Source organism: Anolis sagrei, chromosome 4 (genome assembly GCF_037176765.1).
Source record: "Anolis sagrei isolate rAnoSag1 chromosome 4, rAnoSag1.mat, whole genome shotgun sequence".
In the NCBI taxonomy this organism is placed as follows: domain Eukaryota; kingdom Metazoa; phylum Chordata; class Lepidosauria; order Squamata; family Dactyloidae; genus Anolis; species Anolis sagrei.
Window position 1 is genome coordinate 205,008,393 of NC_090024.1, and position 20,670 is coordinate 205,029,062.

At 41.2% G+C, this 20,670-nt stretch overlaps 1 protein-coding gene across 9 annotated transcripts in view; it reads right to left on the reverse strand.

The window, feature by feature from the left end:
- Window positions 1-20,670, reverse strand: part of NAV1 (neuron navigator 1) — a 340,794-nt gene that overhangs the window by 246,488 nt on the left and 73,636 nt on the right. For all 9 annotated transcript variants that reach the window (XM_067468119.1, XM_067468118.1, XM_067468117.1 and 6 more), the window contains exons 2-3: window positions 11,461-12,285; window positions 10,288-10,394 (exon numbers count right to left, since the gene is read on the reverse strand). In XM_067468119.1, the coding sequence (XP_067324220.1) occupies window positions 10,288-10,394; window positions 11,461-12,257 (904 nt within the window). In that variant the 5' untranslated portion in view covers window positions 12,258-12,285. The remainder of the gene's footprint in view (window positions 1-10,287; window positions 10,395-11,460; window positions 12,286-20,670) is intronic.

Below are 20,670 nucleotides of genomic sequence, written 5' to 3' on the forward strand. Positions count from 1 at the left end.
TAAGTAGGAGTAGCAGCAAAATTAGCAAAAACAGCAAAGTTCCAAAACAAAGGTTAGTCCATGAGCTTCAAGGCAAAACAAGATCCATAGGTATAAAAATCCATGAAACAGGCACAGGACTTCATGAAACAAGGCAGCATGAAAAATCCAATACACAAATCAGGAGCTTGGCAAAAACTTGGTATATGAAACTAAGAACACTTGAAAGCAAGACCGTCATGGAATTCCAACGTTGACCCAACTGAGGCAACTCTTTCCCATGACTCAATATAAGGCTTTTCCTAATCCCAAAACCAAAAGGAAAGCATTTCTCTTGACCATCCACCAGATAAAGGTTTCTTATCTCTCTTTTCCTGTAAACAAACTTATCTTCTTTGCACCAGAGCACGCTGTTGCTGTTTACAAAAGCCGTGCTTTCTATCTACACTCTCATTAACTTGATTCTCATTAACTTCTGCACCTGACAAATAATCTTCAGACAGTTTATCTGAAAAAGATTGTGAAGGACTTCTCTCAGGAACGTGACCTTGCGAATTTTCCAAAGGCAGCTCGGGCCTCTTGTCTAAGCTTAACTCAGGCCCAGGCAAACCCTCATTCCCATTGCCAACAGACCCAAACCCACCATCAGGAACATCAGCCTCATTCACATCAGGAACATCAGACACAATTACAGGCTGAACAGGGTGTCATACAACACAAACAAAATTTGTTGTTAGGGATGTAGCCACAAGTGGCACAAATGCCCTTTCAAACAAGGAATTATGTACCCACAATGAAATTGCAAGGAACGAGACACTAAATTAGTCACACATACATCCAGTGGCACAGTGGGTTAAAGCCCTGTGCCGACAGGACTGAAGACCGACAGGTCGCAGGTTCAAATCCAGGGAGAGGCGGATGAGCTCCCTCTATCAGCTCCAGCTCCTCATGCGGGAACATGAGAGAAGCCTCCCACAAGGATGATAAAAAACATCAAATCATCTGGGCATCCCCTGGGCAACGTCCTTGCAGACAGCCAATTCTCTCACAACAGGAGCAGTCGCTCCTGACACGACCAAAAAACAAAACAAAAACCATACAACTTACATTTGCTGCATTCACATTTCCTTAGGAACTGTCTCATTTCTTTGGATGTCTACACAGTGTTTCTAAATGCTCAACTGGAACTTTGAGTTACAGCAATTCTAGTAATTTGAAGAGGAAAAGAAAATTTCATGGGAGGGCAGAATTCTTATGGGGGGCAATGCTCTCATCTTGCTTCCCCACTCATAACTATACTATGGGTGATTTTTTTTCTGTCTTAAATATAAAGATATTAGCAAATACCAGTAAGTTCTTCTTAAATTGACTATAAAATAATTATCCAACATTTGCACTGCCAAAAATATGAGGTACAGCTATTCCCAGCATAGAGAGGACATGGATGAACATGTATTACACAAATATTCAAACTCAAGACATCCAAGCTTTAAACACTAGGGATGTATTTCTTCACTATTTTTTTTCTCGAAGGAAGCAATGATTAAGTTTAGCAGTTTTCTTCCTGCTGCAAGAAAGTCTTTAAAATGTTTGCAGTTCAGATTTCATTGTGCACAAAATTTGTACAAGGTTGTTTTGTGTGGAAAACACCAGTTTCTGCATAAGAAACAATGTTCTGTATGGAAAAACCATTGATTCAGCAAATGCAAACAACTACATGTGATTTTTGCGCAGAATATATCTTGAACTGTGAAGAGTCTCATCATTCTATGATTCCTTTCATCAGGATGTCTTGATACTTGGAATAATGTTTTTGACCATTAAAAGGGTTTTAGGAATATATTTCCCATCTCTATTAAGCACTCAAAGACCTGGATGAATGAAGCCACCAGTTTCATCTTTTCCACATTCAAATACATTTGTAGTTCCTTCCATCCTTCATGACAATGTGGGTGAATTTTGATCATCAGAATCCATAGAAAGATATGTGGCCAACTCAGTCCTTGAGGAGAACATGCAAGCAAAGACAAAATGGAAGGACTAATGACTCAGATTCTAGATCCACAATAGGTTAGTACTGGCCTGAGTTGTGTAAGTGCAGCACAAGGGGGAGCCATGGGCTGCTGGTTCTCTATCGGAACACCTCTTCACCCTGTTATCAGATGGAAACAATCTGCCTTCAACTCTTTCTGCTCAAGCTATAAGAAATCTCATCCTGCCCTCCCTCTTCCATTTCTACTTTCTTAATGCAGTCTCAGTCATGAGACAATTATGTTACCAAGGCCAGCAGAAGTTTGTATAAAGAAATAGTTATGTTGAAGGTCTGCCTTGTAAATAACAAGCATTAGACACAAACTAGCTAGTCTCCTGTGAAAAAACAACAAATTGAGCATGTTAATTATAAAAATTAGTTGTTGTTGTGTGCCTTCAAGTTCTTTCTGATGTATGGTGACCCTATGGTGAACCTGTCACAGGGTTTTCTTGGCAAGATTTGTTCAGAGGTTTTAATCTGAACTGGTACAGTTCCAAGGTACAGAGTCCTATGTCAAAAATAAGTTCCACATCTTGAATAGCACTTTTAAAGTTCAGACCCAGAATATAGTCACTCCTCTGCCAGTAGCAACCAATGTTTGGAGCAGTCTTTGTATGTCTGATGGGTTGTCTCACAGGGAACCTGCATACATAAAGCTGTTTCTCTTCCACTTCAGACATTCTCTCTCCACTGTGGGGAAGTTGTGTTGAGGATGTGGTACAAAGGGTGGAGATGCACACACAGTCCCACTCTCCTCTCTCATGTTGTTGTAAAAACGAGAGGAAGAAACCCTGATCAGCACTTGTGACTATATCTAAACATAAAATTTTGATTTTATAATCTCATGATCTATTGTTATTATTAAGAAAGATGATTTGGCGTAATGGTCTGAATGCTGGACTATAACTCTTGAGAGCAGAGTTCAAATCCTCACTCAAGAATGGAGATTCACTGGATGACCTTGGGCAAGTCATACTTGTATTATCACTCCTACATCCTTGAGCAGTACTCGAAAATTCTGGAAGATGATAGAAAGCTCAAACCTCGGCACTGGCATCTGCTCAGAACGCTTTCTTCATTCCCTTCATGTTTGTGTGTGTCTCTGTCCGAGTGGTTGTGTTTTTTTCTAGTTTATGAGCAACAAATTCTCCTTCTTCCCAATTATTTCCACAGCTATAATCCAAGAGATGTATCATGAGGTCCCACCTATTGACAGCACAACTCAACCCAAAAAAAAGTCTTGGTTTTTAGGCCTATTCCTAGAGATATTTTGGGTGCTGGCTCAGAAAGTTACATTGGATAGACTGCATCAGATTTAGTTTCTCAGAATGGTTATCATGATTTCTATGGGCAAGGAGATGGTGACTGGTAGATGCCATATGTTCTGCATTTCAAAAACTAGAGCTGATAAGGAAAACATGTGCAATTTTGAAATCAGCAGGTCAAATGTACCCAGGAACAAGCTAACATTTATTTATTTATTATTTATTTATTATTTGCACTTGTTAACCGCCACTCTCAGCCCGAAGGCGACTCGTGGCGGTGTACAAAACATAGAACATAGAAAAGACAACGGTTTACAATAAATCAAGACCATAACATACATCTTACGAATACACTAATTAAACTAAAAATCCGCTTCGTCTTGTTTGGGGTCATAATCAATCACATAGTCATAGTCCATTCCGGTGGTCATTCCAAAAACATAGCACTTAATTGAAGGCCTTTTCAAAGAGCCAGGTTTTCAGGCCCTTGCGGAAGGCCATGAGGGAAGGCGCCTGTCTGATTTCAGCAGGGAGGGAGTTCCATAGCCGGGGGGCCACCACCGAGAAGGCCCGCTCTCTCGTCCCCGCCAGGCGTGCCTGTGAGGCAGGCGGGACCGAGAGAAGGGCCTCCCCAGATGATCTCAAGGTCCTCGTGGGCTCGTAGGCCGAGATGCGGTTCTCAAGGTATTTTGGGCCGGAACCGTTTAGGGCATTTGAAGTATCAAAATGTGTGGTGGCCAATGATCCACACTTTCCTCCCAACACAATGTGTTCTGACTTCCCCCATCTCCATTAACCTTGCTCAATGCCCCTTGTTTAACACAAAACCTCCCTTTTGCCTCTCTCCAGGTACTTCTTACTTACCCAGAGTTTTTCTTAGAAAAAGGAAAAAGGAGGTGGAAGAGAGGATTGTAGTCAACATGCCTCTCCCACTTGATGGCTGAGCACCAAAACCAAAGATCACCCTCATGGATTTTGCTATTTCTCCATGCATGGACAAAATAGCACCACAATAGAGTTAAGGACATGCAGTACTTCAATGGTGCTAAGGTTGTGTAAGGCCAACTTAACCCATTCCCATTTGAAACATGCAGATTTTAGAAGTCACAACAGTGAGAAGTACCTGGCAAAGGAAGAGCTAGAATGCATGCTATTTTATTGTGGCTCTAAGACAGCATATAACCAATCTCTTATCCACTCAGTCATATTCTGTGCCATCCTCCAAGTTCCAGACACTACACACTGATGATATTATTTGCCAAGACAAACAGCAAATAGAGCTGAAGACATTATTTCTTTGAACACTGGAATTTGAAGCATACAGATTCCATGGCTAGAGTTGATAATTCTTGTTCAGTCACCCAAAATCTTAATGGTAAATGAGGGAAGAAAGAAGAAAGTAACCAGGAAAAGAGACTTACATATTAGTACCTCATCATTGCACACATCACACACACACACACCCTTTATCTGGTGAATACAGAGGAGACATAAACAATCAAATGGCCTCTTTTATGCTTTAATCATGGAGGATGAGAATTGCAGCACATAAAAATGTGGCTGATGTTGGAAACTAGGGTTGAACAAATTAAACAAGGAATGTATCATTTGGTTAGCAAACGAAATTGTGATGTCCTGTGTATGAACAACAATCCAGAGCATGACAAAACCCCTATCTATTTCCCCAAAGCACCCAAATTCCCTGCTCTTTAAGCTCTATGGCAACTTATTTTTACAACTCTCCTCTATTCATTGGATTTTCTTTTCCATTATCTCTTGTTTCCTCAGCTTATTCTTCCCTGCCTCATTCCTCCAGCCAATCTGCCTCCAGCCTTTCTCTAATAACTATTTACTTCTACCATTTATACCCATGCATTTCTATAAAATATTCAAGGCAGCTCTGCAATCAAAAATAAAACACCACAGAACAGTAAAAACAATAAACCACTAAAACCAATCATGACATATTTGCAAAGACTGCTTATCCCGCTCTCCCTTCCCAAAGGCCTGGGGGGTTGGGGAGATCAGCACAGCACAATGGGAGGAGAGATTGTGAGATGCAACTCCCTGCACCTTGGGCAATTAAGAATGGTAAAGAATACCAAACTGTTTTGGACTAGGAGTTCTTTCCATTGCTCTCTCTTTTCCTCATTCACAAGGAGCTGTCCCTGGGCTATTCCTGAGATCACAAAGGATCTAGAAGCCATGCACCACCCTCAAGCTGAATGCACCTAAACAGTTATATTGGGAAAGCCATCATCTGCCCTCTCTTTCATTTTGTGCTATTAGTCATATCAGTGTCTTCCCCACCATCCTCAGTAATGATTTTGTGTCCCCTCACACCCTCAGTGTTGGTCATGACATAACCCAGCATCTTGGGAGGTGCTGTGCTCCCATCTGTCCAAGCAGTCAGGTTACAAGCACCCTTGACAAATGCCTGACAATCCATCTGCCTCTGCACATTTAGATGCAATACATCCCAATTTGCTATGGCAGTGATAATGGGGGAAGAAGTGAAGTGGGCCTCAATAAAGCAGTTGCATATCACATTCCCTCTTTAGGTCCTCATTCCGTAAGATCAGCAGAAAGATTCCCTGGCCAAGAATCAGATCCCCAAAATTGTGGCAGTTCTGTGTGCTGCTACAATAGAAAGCTGAGCTTTTTCTTCACCTTTCTATTGCATCCACCTTAGGAAATACTCCAAGGACAGTGAGTATAGTTAGGACAACTCGCTCCTGACCCTACACATAGTAACAGACATACCAAAATACAACACATTACCTCTGAGTCTTAAAGAAGAGAACATCACATGGACTCTTCCTGATGCATGGAACTAGGCTTCTATACAGAAGTCTTCTTCCACCATGCCGAGACAGAAATAATCAAAATTATAAAGGAAGATTGTGAAAAGAAAAATTGGAAATGAAATATATCCATAAACTCTGGTTCATGGATATAATGGGTTGAACAGAGACAATTATTTTCTAACACTACTTAACACGCCAGTCTCACGAGGACTCTCCTGGCCAGTTTATCATACCTTCTTTCTGATTCCCACACTATGTTCCAAGAACTTCCTCCACTATTCATATATTTACCATGGCTCTGGGCAACATCTTTCCTCCTCCTTTTCTTCCCCAACAACCATCATGACAACCCTGTTACCTCATCGCCATGTCCACAGGTTTTGCATTTCTGTGGTTATTCACACACTCAGTCTGCCTATAATGCCCTGTTCCTTGCATCTCACACAAGGCATCTAAGGAAGTGGTCTTTGGCTGTATCCAGAATTTGGCTGCAGAAAGATGGCAGTTCGACACCACATTAACCAGCATGGATCAATGGTATGGAATTCTGGGATTTGTAAATATTTTGTCAGAGAGCTCTGGTGTCACAAACAACTAAAAATCCGAGCTTTTAAAAAATGGAACTATGGTAGTTAAAGTGGTGCCAAATTGCTATAATTCCACAGTGTGGGTGGGAAATTAGTCCACAAAATCTTATGCTATCAACTCAATTACTACATTATCACATCAGGGCTTTAAAATGGGCAACCCCACATTTCTGCCACCTGCAGAATTCTGTGAAATGTTGTTTGGGAAGGTGAGGATCTCTGTAGCTGAGAATTCAAAAGGCCCCTCCCTAAACTACATGTCTCAGAATTTTGCAGCCAGAAGAAATATCTGGTGTGATAACCTTATAATTTCTAAGATGACACAAGATTCCTTTGAAATGGTGATATCCCTTGCTAACTTACCCTGGCATTACTATGATCAGAGGAAAAGTGGCCGTAAGAAAGAGTGGGGGAGAGGGATTCTGGGTGCGATTAGCTCAAAAAGTATGGTTCCCAAACTCTGCCCAAAAACTACATTTCAAATGCACTCTAATCACATGCAGCCTTCAGACTAATTTCAAATGCCCTTTGCGGAGAAGCAATCCATTTTGTCCTTCCCTCTAACCTGCTGGGTAGGAGGAAGGGGAACAGAGAGAACTGTTTGGAAAGAGAGAAAACAAAAATACAGAGGGAGTTGCAACCTTGCCCATGTTTGGTTCTGGCTCTGCTCATGACTGGTTTCAGCCCTATCTACTGCCAGCATGCAATCTCCAGTAGATCACTCACAAGAGAAAGATATGAGTTGTTAAAGGACAAGAGGCAAGGGAATTCTGTGCTTCCAGAAACATGAACTTGCACAACAAATAGACGTTCCTTTTTGCACTGACATCAGGGAGAAGAAATGCTGGCGGAATTCTGGGTTGGGCTAATATCGATGGACAGTAAAAATTAAAGCACTGCGATGACCTGACCAAATCAATTCCTTTCTTCCCTCCAGGGAATCGTTTCTTGCTTAAGCACCTGAATGGGCCCATAATCCTGTTATCATACATGTGCCATCCATTCTTTTCCTTAGAGGCCCCAGGGAGGATTTGCATCCTTCACCCCAATGGGACCAGTTCAATTGCAAATCCCATGTCATGATTTCCAGTCATAACTTCTACAGTGGGAATGCAAAGAGATTTCATGCATCAGCAGGAGTTAGTTATGAATTCTAGCTTTCACCTTTCCTAATCCTAGAAAAGTCAATCACTCTGTTTAACCTTCCTGCATAGCAGGGGGTTAGACTAGATGGCCCATGTGGTCTCTTCCATCTCTATAATTCTATAATTCTATGATTCTAACCTATACTCATAAACTCACAATCCATTGGAATCAATGGCTGATCAATTCAGAGATTATGTCACCAAACCAGATAAAATTTGAAAAAAAAATGAATGTCAAAATTGAAAGCATCATGCAATGGTACAGTCATCCTGCGTGGGGCAGGCACCACTTGTTTGGTGATAATCCCTTTGTAAAATGGGGAACAAGATGAGCAATACATCTGCAAAGTCATGACTTTATAAATAATTCTCTTTGTAAGAGAAGGGGGAAAACATCTCAGTAACAGAGCATTAGAGGTGTACAATTTGGCAAAAATCCATGCTGTTTTCAGTGCCTGGTTTTTGGCTGCCTCTCTGTTCTGTTTCTAGGGAACCTCCCAAATTCAGGAGGGTTTCTGTTTTCATGCCAGAAAGATTCGTCCATTGGTGCCAATGGGGAGACTTTGGAGGCTAATTTCGCTGTCATTTTAGCCCTATCAGCATGAAACTCACCTCACTTACAGACCACATCTTCTGATGCAGTTCTGCCAAGTTACAGAATGTTTCACAAATCCACTAATTTTTTTTAACTTTTTAAACTTTTACCATAACATTTTTCAATCCACAAGAGAGGGGTTTGCGAATTGAAGTCCCAAGTACATGCCACAAGAGGGGAGGAGAATGGCCTGCCCACATGCCACTGCTCCACCTCAGGTAGTGCGCTGCTCAGCCCCATTGATCCTCATTATTAGCCCCCATTAGCCAGAAAGATCCAGCTGCTGTGATATTTTCTAAGGCTTTGACTGCCTCATGCCAGATTCGTTTTCATGCATTTGGCAACCGAATCCACTGAATAATTTGAATCTGATACACAAAAATGAAATCGTGCACACCCCTATAGAGCACCTTGCAAAAACTCTGGATCTAATCCTGATCTCTCAAAGTAGAATTGTGAAAAATATATCTGAAATTTTAAAAACCTTCTAATCAGCACTGATAATACAAAGTTAGTTAGATTGGCCTCTGAAGTCATTCCATGCATCACGGGTGGGCTAGGATCACACACAGACCCACTTGGCTGCATCCCTTTGCCAAATGTAAAATGATTACAGCAGTGTGGTGACCTCAGAAGGATCCTAGTAGATCTCACTGCCAATGTCACTATTTTGGAACTATGTCTCCACAGGCAGATGACCTCCACAGTCTTTAGGGTGCATTTGGTGGCATTCAGAGGCAAAACATTTGTTTTTGAAATCATATATTTTGCCAAAAAACATTGTGACCCCTGAGGGTCACAAAAACAGCCTTGTGGCCACATGGAGCCTGCAGGCCACATTGCCCACCCCTGATTTAACCAAAAATATGTATAGTGAGATGTTAGCATTAATTTTTAATGAATTAGTCCCATCAACATTGAGCATTCCCCACCAAATTACATCAGTTGCTGTAAACATTGCTTTTGAAATTCCTTTCTGATCAACAAGGAAAGTTTTGAATAGTAAGATAGGTACGATATAGAGAAAAAGGAATATCTGAGCAAAATATACAGAAAACTCACATTTAAAAGGTAACACATTGATCAATGCTCAATTCCTTTAATAAACATTCCCAGATGCTCTGTAGAATTTGGAAATGGGGCACTATTATTCAACCACACAAATTCAATTCCATTGCTTCTGACCTAGGCAACTGAAAAGGCATCCCTTGTGTAAGGAGAATCCAGGTGTGTCGGTGCATGCACATAGAACAGAAGCACATACATGCAAATAAATGTGCTTTTTCTGTGCAGGATTCAGATACTCTCCTAGAAGGAAGGGTGTCTGTTGCAGACATATCAAAGAATCACTACTGAGTGGCAAAGCAATAGGACCATTCAAAAAAACTGATAATCACAGAAAATATTCTTACTACATTGACTATCAACACTAGCAATGTTTACATATTTCTTAAGAATTTAGCATTCAACATTCTCTTTTGTAGGCTCTTTTGTATTTTGCATTCCCCCATTTTCAACACATACACCGAAGGCAGAAAAGAAAGAGCACTACACATAGCACAATCACTGATGTGCAGAGTTATGATAAAGACATTTTATCATTCGACAGATATGAAGAATACTGTCCTGTGATACACAAAGAAAAATATAGCAAAGCTAGTCAAGATGCAAGCCTGGTTCAAAAAGTGTGACATTACTACATTGTGTCCATAAGCCAGGTGCAATTCTATTGCCCAGTTAGGGCTACATAAGTTGTTACCAACTTCTACATTCAGCATGCAAAAACAGACCAAATGCCCTGTGCTACCAGCCTTGTGCCATGCGCTCTGATCATTGGCAGTCCATAAAGGGGAGATCCATCCAGAATTTCTACTTACCCATACTTCTTGGGTTGGAGTCAGGCCCTTCAGTGGGGCTAGGTTGCTGCGCTTGATATGAGTGTTCTTCCTTAGGGAGGGTGTTCCTGTCTTTCTCACCTTGTCGACTGGTTGATAGAAAAAAGTACATCAGGTCAATGCCATTCTCTATTTATATAAATATATCTCTGTGTGTATGTGTCCAACAACATAGGGCTTGGACAACTTCCAGGGTACGAACCATCCTCTAGGATTCACCTCACTCTACATCAGCCATTTCTACCCATCCTGAGAAATAGGAAGCAGGGCTTAAATTCACTAATTACATCCTCCCAAAAATTACAGGGAAAATAATTGGCAAATTGGGGTTATTTGGGGGGAGTGGGGCTCAACCAGCTTTAAGCATGGAAGGTTTATTTCAAAAACAGTTTGTTTATATAGTTGCTACATGACCAAATCATATGGAGAATTCCTTGTAGTTTGGTCCATTGTTCATCCCTTTATGTTTACAGGACCATTGAGCAGGTCCTTCTGAAAGTCACTGACTTCTTTGGTTTAAGGTGACAACGCACTTGATTCAATTGCCATACCAAATAAAGGTCCATTGAGCTCAGGATATGTCAAAATAGCTATGTTATCATTGCACTAAATCTTTCCAGCTTACAACTCAATACAATTCAGCATCAGAGTGCCTCAGCGAAACTCCTGACGGTCTGTTGAGGGACAACATGAAGAATGCTGGATGAATGGGAAACTAGGGGAAGAAACACTTTCCTCTGAGAAATCTATTGCATAGATCTATTCAATTCTTAATAGACCAATTTGGCCATAATAATATGTATTTTGGTTTTAATTCTGAACTCTTGTGTTAATGAGCTCTCACAGACCTGTTATTATCATCTGAAATTTTCATAAACTGCTTGTCTTAATCAGAACTTGGAAAAATTACTTTTTGGGCTACAATTTCCAAAATCTCCCAATCAGCAGCTGTGGGAGAGAGTTGTAGTCAAAAAGATAACTTTTCCTTACTCTGACCTTTAAAAAAACAGTATGTGATGAATTTGAGAGACTGCTTTGCCTATCTTGTCTTTGGTGGAAAGTGACCTCCTTCCTCCCCTGTATATTGAAACTAGGGAGTCAGACAAGAACATCATGAAACACCAATGATTTCACACTTACAAGCATGCTACTCACCGATAATGGAAAGGGGCTACAGTGGCCATGATGGGATGGTTGTGTTGTGACACAGAAGAAAAGCTGATGGGTCCAGTGTGTAGCACAGGGCCCTTGTTGAGGTTGCTTGTGTCCAATGAGATAACCTGAGATTTATCCTCCATTTTGGATGTCCCACTTCCTTTCCAGTTGGCTTCTGAGGCCCATTGGTCTTTTACTGGACAGCTTTGTGGCCTTTTTGTGGTGGGTCCCTCCGAAGACCTGGACAACAAAGTCTCACTATACAGGCTGAGATAGGAAGGGCTCTTCCCTGGGAGGTGTGAGGTTTTTGCAGGTTCAGAAGCAGTGCTAAGCTTTCCGGAACCCTTCTTGGCACCAAGGCTGCTACTGTCTTCTGTTTGCCTTGTGGCATCCTTTACTTTCTCTGTTGCTTGTACGACAGCCTTCTTAGCTGAGATGGCACTTCTGGCCTTTGGCAGCCCTCGGGGACTACTACAGCCAGACACAGTGCCCTGGCTGAGGTTGGGCTCCATCCCCTCCATCCCACCATGGCTCTCAGAAGCTTCTGCTTTCTTAAGACTGAGCTTCTGCTTGGATCCTTTGGGAGCTCCATTGCTTGAACTAGATACTCCTTTGCCTGACCGGGGTGATGGGGCCCTCTGTGAAGGAACAGCTCCCACAGTATTTTGCCTTGGGGGTAATTTTGGAGATGCCACCAGAGTGTGTATCTTGCTGTGGGATGCAGCTCTGGGAACAGGAATAGAAGAGCCATAGTGGCTACGTCCAGCTGCGTTCACATTGGCTGTTCCATTCATCATCAGCAAAGTTCCGTTGGCAAGGACGAACCTGGGAGGTGAAAAATGCAAAGGAAATTAAGACTGGAAGTTCTCTAGTTAAGCTTACCCTATCCCAATAATTTGGCAGGTTCACTAAGTGGTTACCTTCTCCCTGGACCTTCTTTTATTGGGTATTCATGTCACCAAAAGAGATATGTCCATCCCCTAAGAATGAACTGCTCCCATTGCATTTTCTTCAGTATTTATATTCTTCCCTACACAACAGGATTGCAGAGCAGCATATGTCATTTCTGTCAGAATTTGACCACAGGGGACTCTGGAAGATATAGAAATCCCTAAAGAAAACACTTCTATAGAAATCTCCTATGTTCATCAGATTGATTCCTTGGCCAGCTTTAAATGGAAACTGATCGTAGAGTTACCCAGGAGGAACTAGAAATTCCTAGAGAAATGTTCTCTTAGGTTTAAAAGTTTTTTTAAAAAAAAAACAACAACAAGGTTTTGTTACTTTTATGGAGGTCTTGCATCTTACAACTTCTGTATTTGAATCTGGACTGCATTAACAGAACACTTAAATTTACATTGATATCTCCTTACGTTGACTTTATTTTTTCTCCTAATCAAACCCTTTAGTTCAACTATTTTTGGATATGAATGAAAAACATTAAAATTATAATTGAGTTGACATTTTTTTAAAAAAATCTGGTTTCCTAAATATAAACCAAACACATTAAATTAGATCTAATTCAGTTGCAGACCTCTTCAACTTGTGGCCCTCCAGATGTTTTGTGATTCAGTTCCCAGAATTCCTGACCATTGAACAAGCTAGCCAGGGCTTCTGGGAGTTAAAGGCCCAAACGCGTGGAGGACCACAGGTTGAAGAGGCATGATTTAGGGTTTCAGAGGAAAAAAAGACACAGATGACTAGGAAGATAGTGTGAATCCATTTATACACACATCTCATATATGCAACACTGTCAAAACATGAAGATTCAGTGAGGTTAGAGAGGTAATGAAAGGATCCATTTCTTTATTACCACTTTCCTGATGTTTGATTTCATTACATCATCAGCAGAAGACAAAAAAATGGGCACAGTCCAGTGTTAGCCCAAGGAAGGCTCTCACATTACAAAACATTGCTTGCAGCAGAGAAACAGAAAACCCAGACAAGCCACGAGAGTAAAGATGAAGATCCACCCAGAGGAAAAGTGTTCCTGCCATACATCAAGGGAACCACTGATCGCATAGGGAAGGTGATGAGGAAACACAACATACAAACAATCTACAAACCCACCAAGAAAATCCAACAAATGCTACGTTCAGCAAAGGACAAGAGGGATCCTCTCACCTCTGCAGGAGTTTACCGTATACCATGCAGCTGTGGACAAGTCTACATAGGGACCACCAAACGCAGCGCCCAGACACGCATCAAGGAACATGAAAGGCACTGCAGACTACTTCAACCAGAGAAGTCAGCCATAGCAGAGCACCTGATGAACCAGCCTGGACACAGCATATTATTTGAGAACACAGAAATGCTGGACCACACCAACAACCACCATGTCAGACTACACAGAGAAGCCATTGAAATCCACAAGCATGTGGACAATTTCAACAGAAAGGAAGAGACCATGAAAATGAACAAAATCTGGCTACCAGTATTAAAAAACTATAAAATTATAACAGCTAAACAACAGAGAGGAAGAAACCAGGCACAGATTAACAGCTCCCAGCAACAGATTTTCCCAGACTCAGGCAGGCCTTCAAATGCTAATGAAGGTGATCAGCTAAACATTCACACCTAACTGCAGCAGGGAAGAGCTCCTTGCCCCACCCCAGCCATTCCACAGATATATAAACCCATTTTTCCTACTTCCAACAGACCTCACACCTCTGAGGATGCTTGCCATAGATGCAGGCGAAACGTCAGGAGAAATGCCTCTAGAACATGGCTCTATAGCCCGAAAAAACCCACAAGAACCTTAGATTGTATCACCTTAGGACAGTGGTTCTCACCTGTGGGTTCCCAGATGTTTTGGCCTACAACTCCCAAAAATCCCAGCCAGTTTACCTGCTGTAAGGATTTCTGGAAGTTGGAGCCTAAACAACTGGGGAACCACAGGTTGACAACCACTGCCCTAGGACATTTAGGCATACACTGCAAGGAACTGACACAATGAATATATGTGCCTGAATCCTTTTGCTATTCTCAGGTAGATTATATCTATTTAAACAACTATCAACTGGCAAATCAATGCTTTCCACACTTCTTTGAATCAATAAGCCTACTCTAGTTGGACTATAAATAGGAATCAGGTTGTCAGTTTCATCAGCAGCTTTTAATGTTTTTATTTAGATCAAAGGATGACTAAGTTTTCAGTGACATAACCTTAACTGCAGCTAGGAATAAACCACCTAATATTTTGGTCAGTTCACTTTCGGTACACACAGCATGAAGCATGACGCTCCTTGAAGAAGAGGATCATGTCAAGTAACTGGAATCCTGATTCTTACTTCCCTGCCCTCCAACCATGTAGACATCCCAGGCTTATCTCATAAAAGGAAAGCATGCTGATGGAGGCTTTCACTTGTTCATTGCCTGGCTGGGAAAGATCACAAATGCGCTGTATACGTTTATAAAGCTATGCTCATATGGATCAACATTCACAGGCAGTCATCAAGAGTTTGTGATTGTTAATGCAGTTGCTACCAACTCGCATCCCATTTTCCAGCATTCCAGTGAGCATTGGGCAATCGCTATTGCAATTTTCTGGAAGAATATGCTATAAATCTGAGAAATTGGGGAAAATGTCATTGGCAGCTTCCCAGTAATTATTATAGGAGTGTCATTGTCACCCTCACCACTGTCCTCCTCTTTGACCACTAGCTTTTACATCCATTTCTATTAAGAGCTTCCATGTAGCACCCTATGATTGGCCACAAAGAGTAATCCAAGGGATGCCTGCATCCCATGCAAGAGATTTCAGCCCAACAATATGGCAGGGGCACTAGAAGGCCCTGTGTCAAAGGCTCCCTTCAAATCCAGAGGTAGGTCTACATGTAGGTTTATTTGTCCCACTTGTTGCTTTTGAAGTAGATTCTGCTTCTCAGAAAAATCTTTAAATCCTCCCTAAGTGGAACTGCTACTTTTTCTGAAAGGGATAAGATAAAAGCAAAACATTCTCAAATAGCTTTTGCAGTGGCGAAAATCCAAATGAACTTTGCAAAACATCTCTAGATGAGATGAACCAGTTGCTAAAGTTCTACATTACAAACAACTGTAACAAGTTACTCTTTGTTAACGCAGGCATTAAAAAATTACATTTCAAAAATAGAATTAGAAGTGGGGATAATGCTACTGTATTGGTAAAACAACAAAGACTTTCTATTTTCCTTTAAAAGATCATTTCTAGACACTTTAAGAGATTTTGACAATTTAAAAACTTTTTACCAGTCAGCCTTAAAGCTCCTAAGCCCTTATTAGAAAGCAATAACAAAACTAACAATGCAAAAAAATAAGTAATATAGCAAGTGATGGCAACAAATGTATATGTTTATGTTTTGTATAAATACAAAAATTATGAGGAAAACTTTTATTGCCTTGCCTTTGAAGCCTATTTGGAAGCTTTAACTAGTCTAACATGCGACAGCCAGATTGCTAATGGGAGCAGCGTATAGGGAGCACACAACCCTCCTGTTGCGCCAGCTCTACTGGCTGCTGGTTTGCTACCAAGCACAATTCAAAGTGCTGGCTATAAAGCACTGAATGGCCCATTCGAATGCACCTCCCTCTATGAACCATCATGGAGGGTAAGATCATCTGGGGAAGCCCTGCTCTTGGTCCCACCAGCTTCACAGACAAGAGACAGGGTCTTCTTAGTGGTGGTCCCTCGGCTGTGGAACTCCCCCCCCCCCCCTAGTGGGATTAGATCAGCTCTTCCTCCTGTCATTTTGCAAACATATGAAAACCTAGCTTTGGGAGCAAGCATTTGACCCAGCATAATTATCTGTGCAACACAGTTGGAATTGGCTTTGGATTGATGGATATGATTATCAGATTATCTGGCTTTGGATATCTGCACAATAGTCATCTAATGTTTACATATGTTGTTTTAATGTTGTTTTAAATTGTTGTTTAATTACTTTTAATTGCTGTTGTTGTTGTTTGGGCATGAAATAATGACACTCATGTAAGCCACCCTGACTCCTCTTTGGGGTGAGAAGGGAGGGATATAAATGTCATAAATAAATAAATAAAATGTTTAGCAGGCCTGCCTTATTCTTTTTACAGGTGATTGTCTCATTCTCATATATATTCTACAACTGAGAATTAAGAAATCCTTCACATTTTTAAAACCATCACAATGAATTACAAGAAATGATTACATTAATAAAGTAATTTTGAATACTGTCAGATATATGATTTTTTCTGGTTAAAGAAAGACAATGAAGTGTCAACGGAGCTGTTTACAATTCATTCTGGGGACAGAGGATAATAACATACTTCTCTTGTTAGCATAACCAAGAATGACACATTCTCCATTTTATTGCAAATTTAAGACTACAACACAACTGTGTTTGGAACAAACAGTCAAGGTATTTGAAGTCTCTTCCAGACTTAATCACCAAATCAGATGTCCATTTTTATGTTTCATGGGTCTCTGATTTCTGTCTATAAAATTTAAGGAACAAGGCTTTAAACACCGCCATCCATGTCTACTAGTACACCTCATAAGTGAGCAAGACACATATCTTTACCAAGCTGCTTACAGGGTAAACCTGAATAAAGTACTGGCTGGAAAGGGGGAAAATCAAAGTTTTCAAAGAAGCCCATTATCAAGTGGAAAGGAACACAGAAAGTTGCCACACTGTCCAAATCAAAGAAGCCCACCATCAAGTGGAAAGGAACACAGAAAGTTGCCACACTGTCCAAATCCATTTGCAAGTGAGCATCCGTTATCCCAATAATATAATCCTGAACTCTGCCCAAAGCCCTCATACAGAAGGTCCATTTCTAAGTCTTTTGTCCTTTTCTGCCCCAAAGGTCTTCAGACTCCCAACTCAAGATTGTCTGGTACCAACTCAAATGTAGGGTCTTTGGATACTACCTTCTTCTGTGAGGACACCCAATGATCTTACCAAACTTCCTGCTTTGAACACCAGTGTCTCCTGTGACTCCTTTGAATCTACCTTCCTGCACTGCAGCCCCTTCAAAGGCAATCCCTTGGGGGGGGGGGGGGAAGACTGAAGGAGGGAAGGGCAGACTTACCCGAATCTTGGGCTACCATTCACAAGCTGCAGCTCCCTCCCTGCAGGAATGCAACATTTTAGGAGTTCAAATCCTATTTCTTACCAGATGTTTGCTGACCCAAACATCCTTCTCTCACACGCACACAACATACAGGATCCTGTACTGCCTGCCAAGTGGTTACTCTAGGGCTGGGAGGCAGCTTCTCTTTCCCATACTTAGCTAATTTGCATGCTAAGCCTTTGGATGATGCAAGCTCAGTCATCCTTGTCACAGTTCTCAGAGCATTTGACATTATAGCTCTCTACCAATCCAATGCTTTCAAACGAGAGAAAGAGATGGACAGATAGACTGATATATGGGTAGATAGATTGATCTATGAATAGATAAGGCAAATTAAAGGTCTTTCTTGTGTCTTTCTTTCCTCAACTTTTCCCTCAGCCTATTCCAGCAGCTGCTGTCTTGGCTCTAACCTTGCTCCATCTGGAAGGGCAGGAAATGGAGTGAGTTCCTGAGAGGAAGTTTGCTCCGGGTTGTTTGGTTGTTTTTGTTTTCAATTGTACTTCACAGATCCTATCCCAAATGGGTCATTTCCAGAGATCCTGTCATCACGTTGGGAGAAGAAAATCTGAGGAAGAAATATATTCTAGAAGGAGCAGAAGGAAATCTTCCAAATTCTAACCTGTCACACTTCTGAGTTAGTTACATATGTATAACAAGAAAGATGAGAATTATTTAGGGATAAAGCATGTGGAAACAGACTGGTCTATTTATCACATATAAAAGTCTGAATAATCTATGGGTGGATCTACACTGTATAATAAGTGCAGTTTGACATCACTTTATCTGCAAAGGAATCCTGGGATTTCTAATTTGGTAAGGCACTAGTGCTCTTTGGTAGAAAAATTAAAGACCTTGTAAAACTACAACTCTCATGAGTCCATAGTATTTATCCCTGGCAGTAAAATGGTGTCAAGCTGCATTAGTTCTGTTATTTAGATAGCTTCTATGTTACATGAGATCTTTCACAACTTTTAAGACAAGGATGGGAATTAAGAGGGAAGGCCATGGGGTAGTATTACCCTCCCAGGATATCTCACCTCCAAAAACAACCCCCACCTTGTTCAATCCCAAATCCCTTCTGAGTTTGGCATTTTGTCATGTCCCCCCCCCCCTCCCTAAGGTGATTTTACATCTTAGAGAGAGGTCTTCATTAGCAACAGCAAACAGGGAGAAGCTTACTTCCTGACTTAGGAAAGTCTCTTTTGGGTATAAAATGGCTGGGAGGGGGGATGCAAAAATGGCAAAAAAAAATCACCCCACACCCTCTAGTGGGCATTATAGAGCCAGAAATAAATAAAGAAGAAACTAAAAATGATGATTTGAGCTCCAAAACACTAGCTCGTGGGGGTGTCTGGTTCAGTTTGTAGATACTTATATGTACGGCTTCAACTGGCAATGAATGCAGATGGGTCACAAGGCTTTAAAAAAACACTGGTATATAAAAACTATACTTTCCTCCGTGAGATTTGTCTTGTTTACCTGGAGACCCAAAGAGGCCTTGCAGTCCCCTCAAACTATAACTGGTTGCCCTGAGATCTGGCAACTCTAGAAAGCAACATTAACTCCTTTGTATCCTCTTGGTTAGTTAAGGACCTCATCACATGGAGGTTGAGAATCTGGGGGACAACAGGGGAAACAGTGAAGCAGCTTAAGGCTTCATCCCCTTACCACTGGTGGTCATGGGATCTAATCGCACAATGTTTTTCTGCTGCCCCCAGCTTCCTCCAACTTTCTCCCTTGCTTCTTGTATGAAGGGACTGTGAGATCTCTTTGGGTCTCCAGGTAAACAGACAAATCTCATGGAGAAAAGCAAGCTCTGGTTCATCAGCCATTTCTCCTCTGACAACCAAAACATTCTTGGTGCTGTAGCACCTGAATTAAGGTCTGCACCTTATTAAGTTCATGCAATGCAAAGAACTGAACTAGCAAGATGCTGGCGCATGCACCCAGTGCACAGTAAGGGAAGTTCCTAGTTATGGCATTTCCTTGGGGAGACATGAAGGTTCTGACAGCAAAATATGAGAGGAGGAGGGAAGAGCCAGGAAAAAGCAAAAGGGATCTCCGGTGATGTAATGGAGAATCCCATATACAATACCTGCCAGCTAGTGCTCTGCTGCAGAGTCAGGTGCCAAATAACTGTGGGTGCCTGTTTGAAATGTCTCTCACTTAAAGTGAGAACAAAAATCTGGATCAGAAATTCGAAGTGCATCAAAGGCTGCAATAAAACAAATCTAAAAACAAAACTAAGCAAAACCCTCCAAAAACAAAACACAGTCCTCCTCGACATCTAGGATTACACTGTTCATCATATATTTTGGTGCCTCAAATGTTAGACATGTTTCTGTGTATTTGACCTTCTGATTTCAAAAATGGCACTGGCTTGCAACTAACAGCTCTAGCTTTGTGATATAGAACATATGCCACATACCAGTTTTCATTAGCTTGCCCAGAAGAAATCATGACAACCATATCTAAGAAATGACAGCTGATAGGATCTACCCAATGCAATTTTCCAAATCAACACCCCAAATAACCCCATGAACATGTGTAAAAACCAATTTTTTTTTTGTTGGTCTGTGATATAGGATACCGTTTTTGCATATCGGATATCCAGTTAATCTTTCAACAGAGATGGCTTCCCATGCAGTACAAATACTTTTCTACATCTCTAGATGAAGAACCACTCACTTACAATCCTTGTCACCACAAAATAGTAGGGCATACAAGCTCTTCCATCACTTTTCATCTGATCAGTTGCTGGCAGTTCTGGAGCAGCTTTCTCATTTTCCATTTAACAAGCAAAGTAAGGAGACCATTTTGTCTAAACACAGACTGATACAGAAACAGCATTTGTTTCTCCAGTTCTGTCTTGAACTGCAAGGTTTGCAGTTAGGGGTGAGGCAACAATGTGTTTCTAAAATCCATACTGACTCATCTGTCCCAGAAATATTTACATGGTCCCAGATCACAGTTGCTTCTTTAAACAACCATGGCTCTCTCATTAATGGCATTGGTTTGGAAGGGTGTGCCTGTATTGGTTGAAAAGGGAGTAATTGAATTTAACAAAGACCTTTGGAAAAAAAATGCTTCCAAGATATTTTGCTGCAGCATGCAAAATGGCAG